Below are 12,442 nucleotides of genomic sequence, written 5' to 3' on the forward strand. Positions count from 1 at the left end.
GTAAACTTCACTGACAGCTTAATTGGAAAACTAAATCACCTATTCTAGGCATCTGACATCAACATTTGTATATTCAATCACATTGAGATGGAAGATGCAAATCATATATTAGCATAGACTTTTTTTACATTTTTCTGCTGCATCGACCCTGCGCATGTGGATTGTGGTGGGCTCTAAATGGCAGACTGCACTTTAGACAAGTGACATTTACATTTCATTAGCTAACATAAACTTAAATTTATGGGGAAACTGTAAACTGTATCACTGCCAAGTAAGAATTCCAGGGCATATTGCTATTAGGATGTTGCTAGTATGTAGGTGCTTGCAGTTTTGTCTAACATATATAAAAATTTAACACAGAATTTGTTTGGATAAACATTAGCTTAGTCACTTTCCAAAAATGGGCACAACTTGTCCTTGCTGCCTCTCTTGCCTTATCCTGACTGTCACTCTTTGTAGACTGTAAGGGCATTTGTGGTAACCATGTGACATACTTCAGTAAAGTGCATGTGAAGGATTTCATTGGCATACACGATGTGCATGCAGGGATTGATTAACTGATGTTCTTTGTGATCTTGATAACAGTACACATTTGCTTGACAAGTCTAAGTGGCAAACTGATGTGAGCTTCTTTTCTGTTTGCAGGCGTATTGTGGTTTCTCTCGATCTGGTGTCCCATCACATCACCTTTCAGCAGTAGCTACAGGAAACTGGGGATGTGGTGCCTTTGGAGGTGATGCAAGACTGAAAGGTAATGTTACTCTGTTTATGGATGAAGTTTGTAAAATACAAGGTGTAAAGCAAACAAGTTGCTTTCCGCTGCTCGCTTTTCTTCTCTTAATCATTTGCTGCCTCTCCCTGATTTTTCATATGTGGGATAGAGCAGCAGATAGCAGACAAGCAAAGAGAGGAAGTGAAATACGCCCTTGTTCTATGTTGGAAGATACATGGGGGTGCTGGCAAATTAGTAAGGAACTGGCAGTGATAAATTTTCTGTTACAATGCCATGGTGTTATAGCATTGTTCCCTAACCATTTTACTGTCCGTTCCATAAGCAAATCTTTTCTTTTTCACCAGACATAGTTGCTGCTAAATTTTTCTAAATTCTTCTGCACACCTCATGTTCCCTGATGAATTAGGTGCTTCCATAAACACTAAGTTCCTAAGCTTTCCAAAGATTGCTTGGTAGACTGATTAAATCACAAGCTCTTAAAGGAGATTGATTTGATATGTCATGGGGGCAGTTAGTAATTCACTTGTGAGTTTCCAAGACTACCTTGATTAAATATGATGTTTTCTCACACCAGTGTGTTTAAATTGTCCCTTTATGTGGTTAATACTTGAATCAACAAAAACAGTATTGCAATTTCAAAGTCACTCCTGAAATAAAAGATACCCCTTTAAAAAAGACAGTTCAACAATCAGCGGTCACACCACAGAAAAGATATAAAACATCTATAGGTGTATGTCATATCAGAAAAAACAATAGTAATAAACGTTTCCACAGTGTTTCATATATTTTCTAGTCAAAGCATTACCAACATTAGCTGAAATCCTATGTATTTAAAATTTACAAGGCAACTTGTTATTTCGATGAATTTTATCTGAAACTAAGGGGGAAAGGCTAATTTAATATATTCCTTGTTCAAGGATAAAGATAGAGCACCTAACAGAAAAAGACAGTTAGAGCAGTAGTGAGTGGGAAAGTGCAGAAATCCCTTAGCTAATTTTCTCACAATGTTGGGTGCAAAATAAGTTGTTTGTGTTATTTCAATTGTGTTTCAGTCCATAAACCAGGTTGGGAAATCATACCTATCCAGATGTTTGGGGACAGAATTTCTTATAATTCTTCATAATTGGCTATGCTGGCTAGGACCTATGAGAATTATAGGCCAAAAAAATCTGGCCATAATTGCCCCCTGTACTAACCATCTGCATTGCTGCAGGAGGATAAGGAATTAAATTCAACTTTGCAGAATAGAAGTTGTCCATTCATCCTTGCTTAAGGAAGACACTAAACTGTTCTTGGAAAATATTGGAGTAACTTTGTTCCTATTATTTTACCCCAGATGCACAATGTGTACCATCCATTCCCTATCCAAACAGGCTCTTTTGTTTAAAATTGCTGATTAAGTCTATATTCTTTTAAATTATATCCTGTTAAAGTTAATTGCCCTATTATAGACTTTGTCTTTATCATAATCTATGTAGAGAGTAGGATATATTTTGCATTGCAAATACACAGATTAGATAGTGTTGCATTCATTGGCTGCTTGATTGGTTCATTCACATTATAACAATTCTCAAATGCCATATGACTTACTTACTTACTTACTTACTTACTTACTTACTTTTACTTACTTACTTACTTACTTACTTACTTACTTACTTACTTACTTACTTACTTACTTAGACTTATATACAGTGGGGTCTTGACTTAAGAACTTAATCCATATTGGAAGGTGGTTCATAGGTCGAATCTGCATTTCCCATAGGAATGCATTGAAAACCATTTAATCCGTATCTGCTCTTTTCCGTCCATAGAAACTAATGGGAAGCTGCTATTCTGCCTTCGACCACTAGAGGGGGATATTTTTTTCTTTTTTCTTTTCCTTAGGCAGGGAACAGTTTGCAAAGCACTTTAGAAATCTTTTTTTTAACGAAGCCAATTTTAAATCATGTTTTAAAGCATGTTGTGCTGATTTTTTCAGCACAAAGACACACAGGCAGGCTTTTTAGGTGCTGAGCAAGCCTCCCCAAGCCTCTTCAGAGCCAGCCTATCAGCTGATAGGCGGGGAGAGGAGGGTGCAGGAGCGGGGGGGGGGAATCACAAAATGGCTGCCAGGCTCCCTTCTGGTGTGGGCTTTTAGCTGTTTCCTGCTCTTTTTCCTGCTGTTTGGGGGCTACCAAGGCCTGGTAAGTGACTTTCTTTTATTTATTTTTAAGTTTCTGGCCCTTTTCCCCCCTCCAGAAGCCTCTAAGGGGAAGGAGGGGGCACTTTTTTTCCTGTTCGTAACTCGAGGGAAGTTCGTATGTCGAGTCCTTATTTCCCCTATAGGGCTGGGTTGTAAGTTGAATTGTTTGCAAGTAGGGTCGTTCGTAAGTCGAGACCCCACTGTACCGCCCGTCTAGAACGTGTCTACTCTGGGCATCACGGTAATCAAGGGTGTGTCTCGTTTAAAAAACTGAACGGTGAACTGTGCAGAAGGCTATGGGAGCATTCCAAATGACAAATTGGTATCTAGATGAGTCTGGGCATCTTTTATAGATAATATCAAATAAACTTGTTGTTGTTATATGCCATCAAGTCAGAACTGACTTATAGTAACCCTAATAGGGTTTTCAACGTAACTGGGGTATTTAAGGAGTGGTTTTATCAGTTCTTCCCTCAACCCCAGTGAGTTTCCATGCCAGAGCCAGGGAATTGAACTGAGGTCCCCTGAGTCCTAAGTCCATTATCCACTACATCACACTGGGTACCTCAGTAAATCTAGCCAATGTCAAATACCCATGGCAGCAACTTCTTTATAGTTAGAACTTCAGTTTGCTCCTCAGGACATATGAGGTAATGAGAGCAAATAAAGATGTTTTTGTTAGCCTTTTCTGAAACAGTTCTGAGAACAACAGTTGAAAATTGGAGTTGCCCTTTTCCCCCTCCTTGCCTGAATTTCTTTCAGCATTAATACAAATGATGGCAGCTGCAGAAGCTGGACGAGATGTTGTTTATTTCACCTTTGGAGATGCTGAGCTGATGAGAGACATTTACAGTATGCACACTTTCCTAATTGAGAAAGGACAGACTGTTGGTAAGCATTAACAAATCTCTTTCCCTTGTGATGATAAACAAGGTAGGGTCATGACTGCCATTATAATGTAGACCTAAATCAAGGAAAACATCCGGAGCAAATCAAGAAGCTAAGCTGTTCTGTTTGCAATTCATGCTTCAACAAACACTTTTTTAAAAAGGTGTTTTAATATTTTTTTCATAATACATTGTTTCACACATAAAGTAAAATCTATGCAGCAATTACTTTGTGCTGTGTGGTGGAGGAGGGGCAGATCTGTCATAGTAACAAAGTTTCTCTAACAATAAAAGCTGAAAGTTGCTAGCTATAAACCATGAAGTTTGGCCTGCTTTCTGTTAACTTTGCCTGAATTGTTCAGTGCCACTTAATTATAGAAAAAGCATTTTAGATTAGCTGTTGGTCAAGGGAGTTGGGGATGAAGGAGTTTGTGGTGCACCACTTCTAGAGTATACAAGATTGTGGAAGGCTGATGTAGGGCACTGGAGAGCTAAATTTTTGCCAGCACTTCATTTGGTTTCTAAGATTCACCTGACATAGTCTGTGTTCCTTAATGAATAATTGCCACAGTCACAATGGGTAGAAAATTGCTCATTTTGGCAGTTTATGTATATAAAGATTCTGTTTGCTCTCTTTTTACATTAAAAATAGATTTCTGGGATGAAATGTGTTCTGCTTACTTATATATGCAGTGTAATGTTAGTGAAACAATATTTTCTTGCCTGCATGTATTGTAAAATGTCAGTACCAATGGTTTTCTAAGGTTTATTAATGTATATAAGTACAAAATAAACACGTTGGTGTCCATATAATTAGATTGCTCAACAACTCAAGCAAATGTAGGTACCTGCTTTCATGGTTAGGAAGATGGTAACATCTGTCAGAATGTCACCCCATAATCTCTGCCATTTGCAGACATATCCCACTTCTTTTGAGGGATTCTGTCAAGTGATTAAGCTTCAGTTAGTTATGTCACATTTACCAAATGGGATCAGGGAGGAACATAACCTGTTGGTGAAGTGTTTCTATACTATAAATGTTTTACATGAAAACCAGTGTCTGTCTCTCTTGAAAGTAGAATTCTTTGTGGTCTCTTTGAGAGAGTGCAGAATTGCCCGAAAAATCCACAACAACCATTGTTCTTCTGCTCTTGTGGAAACATCATCAGAATTGTCTAGAACCTAAAAGCTGTTAGTCCCACCTTCTCTCATAACACATGCTCCTCCAGCTATCGGTTATTATCCAGTTCCATTGTGATTGCTGCTGAAGCAATACCTCAGTGATCATCTGGAGCCTAACCTATATGGAAAATTGTAAATAGTTACAAACTCATACCTTTTTCTTTGAGTTTTCCTCCTCAGTTAATCCTATTTCATCATCTGAAAGAAAAAGGTTATATATTCATTGTCTGTCTTCACTTCCACTGTTTGTGGCCTCTGTGGCCCTGTTTAAGAGGTGCATCACTTGTAAGAAAAAAATCCCTCTTACAAATGGACACTTGAAGTGTCTTTACAATTTAGGAGGCTTAAATTATATCTTTGGGAGAAATCTCTACAGGGAGTTGATACCATTTCAAAACAGAGTTCAACATTGACATTGGTATTTGCAATTTGTAAAATGCCTTCAAAAGAGGTACTTGTGGGATCCATCCAGAATCCGTCCAGACTGATGTCACAGAAATCCTTCAGGAGGAATTGGTTCTGCAAGTATTGGAGACATCCCATCGAAAGGACCTACTTTGATACTGTCCGCTTTGAAACTGACATAATCACTATTAAAGAAACAGAAGAGACCTCACTCTGACCAGCCACAGATTAAGAAGTCTAAGATCAAATCCAAACAGTTGTCATCCCTGGCAGTTCAGTCTATGGCCCCGCAGCCAACTACATGAGAAGACAAAGAAAAGGATGAACTGGTTTGTGTGGAATTGGTGTCAGAGGAAGATGAGGTTCCATGTCTTTCCCATAGCTATTCCCCAGCTTTTAGTCACTCACTGACACGGAGCAACCTTAATACTGAGAGTGAAAAGAACCCATAAAAACTGCAGACTTGATGCCTTCAGTTCCAGGTCTCCAACGCTGAATTCGAATCTTTTTCTCAAGGTCCTCACAGTTTGAGATTAAAATAAAAATCCCGCCATCAATATCAACCTGTTGAGTCTGACCATAAGGTTTTAGAAAAAAAGAGGAAGCAACTTAAATAAAAAATGCCTAAAGTATTCTGGATTCACTTACCTTTGGTACATCCCTAGATCCTGATACTCAGATCACATCCATGGATAAAATCAAACCTTTTGACAGGGAAGGTGTTTTCACCGAAAAAGCAAACAGTGTGATGGACAACCTGTTCAAAAAGAGAAACACTACTAAATGGATGGGTTTCTCCTTTCAATATCAATGTGAACAAGAAAGACAATACAAACCTTTTTGCAAAATATGTTATTAAAATCCTTTGAGCTGATCATTCTCAGGAAGGAAGAGAACACCCAAAACTGCAGTAGCCCAGCCCTGCAGTCTTCAAAGCAAACTAAACTCCACTCCTCAGGTGAATCAGAAAGAGCAGAGAAGAAAACTAAAAAGCTGTTTTTAACTTTCCTGATATTCAGACCTACACTTTAGTAGACCCTTGCCGTCAATAACTAACAGTGACATTAGCACCACATGTCAACACTTGGCGCACCATCGCCTCCAACAACTGAATGTTATCCATCATAGCCCAGGGCTATGCAATAATTTTTTTTACTCACTCACCAGTAGGGCATTACAGAACAAAAACACCATCTTAGATTTTGGAGGAAGAAATATTTAAAGGCACATTTAAAATCAACAAGAGTGATTCAGTACATAGGTACTGTTTTGAATTCAAAAACAGCAAGAGCATACTTTCTGCTTTAGAAACTAGCTTTAGTAGTAAAGTTCCAAGCAGATGTGCTAATAATGACACACATGGCTTAAAGCTGAGGTACATGGTGGCCACCACAGCTGTTATCATCCATGCCAAACTAAAGATGAGGTCCTTGCAAGTATGGTTTCTGCCGTTCTTGATAATCATGAGAGAGAGAGCAATCAAAAGAAGCTCCAGATAACTTCAGAGTTAGCAGAGCAACTTATTTGGTGGTTGAATGCAGAAAGCCTGTTGATGAGAAAACATTCAATCACAAAACTCTTGGTTCTTATAACAGTAAACACCATCCCATCAGGATGGGGTGGCCACTGCCAGGATAAGCAGATTACTTTATGGACCCAGAAAGAAAAGAACTTGCAGATCAACATACTAGAGATGCTGACAGTTGCGAAAGCTTTCAGAGTTTTTGACCCAATACTTCTGGCCAGGGTGGTGCAGGGAAATACAGACAGTTCCACTACAATGTTTTCTAAACAAATAAGGGGACACCCACTCCATGACTCTTCTATATTTAACAGTTCTTCTCTGGGAGTGGCACACTCAAAGGCACATCTATCCAATTTCTGTCCAGGAGAGGACAACCACATAGCAGACTGATTGAGCCAGCAGAGATTACAGTTGCAACAGTGGGAGTTATTCCCTCTTGTTTCCAGGACATAAAGAATTGATGGAGCTGGCCTCAAATAGACCTGTTTGTGATGGTAAAGAACAAACAATACAGTATCTAAAATATTGTTCTTGGGCAGGTGACAAGAAGAAATTGCTCAGGGACTGTTTTACTATTCCATGCACAAACGAGTAGTCTGTCTTTTCCCACCCTTTCCAATGATCCATAGGATGATTTTGAAACTATAGCAGAAGAAAGCCATTTATATTGTTATTGTATTTTATTGTTGTTAGCCGCCTAGAGTGGTCCTCACCGACCAGATAGGCGGGGTATAAATTAATTAAATAAAATAAAATAAAATAAATAAATACCACAACAAACTAAAGCTGACAGCTTGTAGGGTTTACCTTTGATTAAAAGAATACTTGTTGAGGGCAGAAAGCCACCAACAAGAAAAGCAGACATGTATTAATGGAACAGGCTTATTTCATTTGCAGTGGGAGAAGATTACTATTACTCTCCATCATCACATAAAGTTCTTTATTTTCTCCTGCATTTCAAAGAGAAGGGACTCTCACATTCCTCTTTAAAAGTCTACCTTTCTACCATAGTGGCAAATCGGAAATAAGATTCATTTGCTTTTCAGTATTTCAAGGATGAAACACTAAAAAGATTTGTGAAAGATTTAAGAAATTTATACTTAAAGTCAAAGGACCCGTACCTCAATTATCACTATCCTTGATGTGACAGACAGGTCAGTAACCACTCCTGTCCATCACAATGGAACCCTGATTCAGGAGCCAATGGCTGTACAGAAAAGGCGGGACTAGGGATATATAAGAGAATGGATGACAGTTAAAGAGCAGTTAGAGTCTGAGTTTGAAGCAGTTAGGGAAGAAGTAGGGATGAGTTAGGGACTGGTGTTGGAGAAATGCAGTTTAGGCAGTTAGGACCAGTCTTGTGTTAGTGAAGAGTAATAGAGAGATAGGGAATGAGAAAAGAAATGAATAAATACCTTGATTAAAATGATTCTATCTAAGCAAACATAAATGTTACCGAAGCACAGTTGATTGAATGAATAAAATAAGACCATCCATGATTTACTTTACATGATTTACTTGTGAACACTTTAATAAATATTGTTTAATTGAATAGCACTGATTGAAGAGTCCTATTTGATATAGTGAGGAATATCTCCTCTGGTGGCAGCAGAAAAGGATTAAAAAATAAATGTCACACTCGAAAGTGAACCTGGGTTGTGTGGAGAAACAAACAGGGGAATGGGTGCATGACACTTTGTTTTCCAACAAATGATGAAGCCACCTTTTGAACTAATGGATCTTCTCAAAGAATATCCAAGAGGCTAGTAAATGCTATTAGTTTGTCTTATCAGTTGACAAGGAAGCCATTACCTGAATTTTTAAAGGGACATTCTTCTAGGGCACAGACTGCCTGCACAGCTATTTTGAAAGGCATTCAGACGAAAGAAATTTAGACGGCAGCTACTTGGTCCCAGTCTGTGAGGTTTGTTAAGCATTACAAATTAGACATCGGGGTGAAGCTTGATGCATTGGTCAGTCAGTGAGATCTTCAGTGTTGGCTTGTAATCTCACCAGCTGGTAAGTGAGGTTACTAGTCACCCATTAGTGTGAATCCCAGAGACCATGAAGGAGGATAGGTTACTTACCTGTAACTGTGATGCTTTAAGTGGTTATCTGTGAATTCACATAACCCACCCAACCTCCCCTCTATCTGCCACACATTGTGTTGTAATCAGCAGTAGATATGGGAGCTGGAGAATGACCATTGGGTGGAGGAGCACATTCTCTGTGTTAGGGTGGGGCTAACAGCTTTTAGGAGGAGGAGGATTCTGGGGATTTCTCTGCAGGTGCAGAAGAACCCATGAGCATGAATTAATAGATAACCAGTTGAAGAACTTCAGTTACAGGTGAGCAACCTGTCCTCCTATTTGTGAAACTAGTTTTCCTTATGAGCAATAGACTCAGTTGCCATCAAGTGCAGATAGTGGGCTCTTTGTGTTCATGCTTGTAAACCTTGCTGAAGCTTCTATTTTAAAATGACTGACTTCTGTTTTTGTTTTTCTGTTTTCAAGGGGATGTTTACAGACTGTTGCTCAGATACTACAATGAGGAATGCAGGTGTTGCTCTACTCCAAGACCAGAAGTCAAACTCTACACTTTCATATACAGTACAGTAGAATCCTATGCAGATTCCACTGATGATGAGAGAGGATTATGTTTTGATGATTAGAGTGAAAATATACAGAGTGAATATCCTCCTTCTCTTCCTCCAAGGAATTGGAATTGCTGGATGTAACATATAGAGTAGCATAATCTCTCTCTCTGTGTACACATACACAAACATATGTTTATACATGTTTGTGTCTGTGTGCATGTGCACACATGTACAAAATTAGGTTATGTGAAGATCAGTCTTGAAAAGAAAGATATTTTCTTTCTGGTGCAGAATGTAAACTTTAATCATTGCACAAGGAAGAAACTGTATGGTAAACACATTCATTTCTCCTGCTTCATGTTCAGGGTTGAACTTTTGATTTATGGGCTTATTTGAAAATGCCAGATTTATATATACCGATTTTTATTTCAATTTTTATAGAGATAATCCTAAATATATTTTGGAAGAGAGAGGGGGAGGGTGATTGAGAGAAAGAGAAATTCCTATGTAAACCACTTCCTTAGGACATTCCACAGCTATATGAGACTGTTATGAGGATGGGGAGAGATTTTCCTATTGAAGTTGCTATGGCTCCTTCAATCTTTTAGTGTTAGGTTTGCAGTGCCTCCCTCCCCTTCAGGTTCTTGTTTGAGCATGCAGAAAAGCAAAGATAGCAAAGATGCCCTAGGGACAGTAATAAAGGGAGAATCAAGAGCATGTCTCCTTTTAGGTGGGGCTAAAGTGGGGGACAAAGCATGAGTAGCACTACAGAAAGCTTTTTTTGAAAAGCCAAGATAAAATATAGAGAAGGCAATGGGGGAACTTTTATCTTATTCTTACATTGTAGAAACCTATAGCAAGGGCCTTATATTTATGAAATGGTTAAACAGCTTTTAAAAATGATTTTGTATTGCACAGGTTTTGTGGTGATGCTGGGATACATACAGAGAAATACATCTATGTTGTTTCGTCAGAATATTGCATATAATTTCATACTTTGCTATAACATACATGTAAGGCATGCATTAATATGTATGGGTAATTTTGTCAAAACTCAGATTTCATAAAATCTTAAGAATGAAGGCCCAGTACAGGAGAAGGGTCTTCAGAGAACCAAATGGGACTTGTGCAAGGCTACCACTACAGTTTCTCTCAACTCTGTATTATTTCAGTGGGATATGGGAAATGTTCTTGCAGCAATTGGTCCTTCATATGAGAAGATATTCTGAGAAAAGGAAGAAAATGAAAATTTAATTGACTTACTTGCCGTTAGCTTCGCAAGATATGACAAAATCAGATTATTTGGGGAGGGACATGTTAGAACATTTATTGTAACAATTTCCTTGCTTAATGGTTGAATGGAGCCAGATGCTGTGTTGAGTACTTCTTTGGCTGTAAAACAAAGTCATATAACGTGAATAGGTTAATAAGAAGCTGCATGGTCCCAGCAGTCTCATAATTTAAGAGAAAACTAAATGGTCCAAGATACTGCTCCACAGCCAAAAGGAATAATTTTATGTCAATTCAGTATTTCCCCTTTGTCCTGATTTCTTTTTCAAGCACTCAATATCTTCCTTTCCAACTATGTGGTGTTCTCTGCTTTTACTAAGAGAACTTTCTGGTGTTGCCGTCTAAATAATGAACAGATGGGTCAGTTCTCCATTAGATGAGTGAGTTCCACTTCAGTTACCTACATGGTAGAGTGCTTTTATCTCTTTCTTACAATTCCTCAGTGACAAAACATGCAATTATAGTCGCCTGTGTCTGTATATAATAATTTATAAAAGGGTGAAGTATATCATTAATTCAGTAAAGTTGCAAGTTGTGCATTTGTTATATTTTTTGATTGGAACAGTAAAGGACTGATATGCTATGTACACAATTTTTTGGTAATAAAAATATAACAAATAAACATTTTTCTCCATGTTTGTCTTTCACTGCATTCATTTAAAGAATTTTGATACAGGCTTTTGATTAGGAATTTGGTGTCCTATTACTTACCTACAACAACAATAACAGTGTCTCCTGTTGTGAACATAGGCTTGGCTTATACAATACAATTCAACAGTCAGCACAAGTTTCCAAAAAGTTGAAATATGTATATCTATGTTACGCAAATTAAGCATTCTTTTATTATAGATACATTACTATACAATAATTTATTAAGAAACATGTTTGACTTTTTCCGAATTTATTCTGGGTGAACTACAGTAGTTGTGAGATGTTGTAGAAAAGGTTGTGAATGTTAGGCTGGATTCAGACTTTAGAAATAAACTGACTTTAGAAATAAACATCTGAAAGCACATTAATGTTGTTGTTTTGAGTTATATACTGCTTCATAGTGCTAAAGCTCTGGGTGATTTACAGCATAATTATGGAAACCCTTTTTTTTATTAAGAATAGTTTTCAAAGTTTTTTTTTAAGAGGGGTCCAAAGAAAGTACATGCTTATTTCTCTAGATTTTTTGCTGTTCTTGCAAAGAGGTGATTCAGGCAGTTTCTGCATTTGTGAAATTGGATGTCAAATAAATTCCATGCTTGAACGTCAGGAACAATTTCCAGATGAAGCAAACTAATTTGCATAATTCCAGAGTTGAGAAAAGCTTGTGCCATGATTCACATTAAAATTTTAAATTTTTCAATATTTTCCACCTTCCACTTATGATCTGTAACTACTATCTCTTTCTAGCCTCAGTGAGGCACATTTTTGACTTCTGAGGTTTGAGGAACAGATGAAACATGACATCCCAAGGGCCTTAACTGGATCTCTTGCAATGATTTCAAAAAGGTAAATGGAGCTTTGCTGGGATTCCACATCAGAATTGCCTCCTAACTGCTCTTTGCCCTACAGCAAGATCAAGAAGGGCAGTTTGAATTCTGGGACAAATAACAGCTTGAGAATGGCAGTTTGAATTCTGAAAACACCTCTGTGA

At 37.9% G+C, this 12,442-nt stretch overlaps 1 protein-coding gene across 1 annotated transcript in view; it reads left to right on the forward strand.

Annotated features, from left to right (window-relative positions):
* Positions 1–11,434, forward strand: part of PARG (poly(ADP-ribose) glycohydrolase) — a 105,298-nt gene extending 93,864 nt beyond the window's left edge. The window contains exons 16-18 of the mRNA XM_020796850.3: positions 646–751; positions 3,678–3,806; positions 9,428–11,434. Coding sequence (XP_020652509.3) covers positions 646–751; positions 3,678–3,806; positions 9,428–9,585 — 393 coding nt within the window. The 3' untranslated portion in view covers positions 9,586–11,434. The remainder of the gene's footprint in view (positions 1–645; positions 752–3,677; positions 3,807–9,427) is intronic.
* Positions 11,435–12,442: the final 1,008 nt, after the last annotated feature.

The sequence above is a fragment of the Pogona vitticeps genome, chromosome 3 (genome assembly GCF_051106095.1).
Source record: "Pogona vitticeps strain Pit_001003342236 chromosome 3, PviZW2.1, whole genome shotgun sequence".
Classification (NCBI taxonomy): Eukaryota; Metazoa; Chordata; class Lepidosauria; order Squamata; family Agamidae; genus Pogona; species Pogona vitticeps.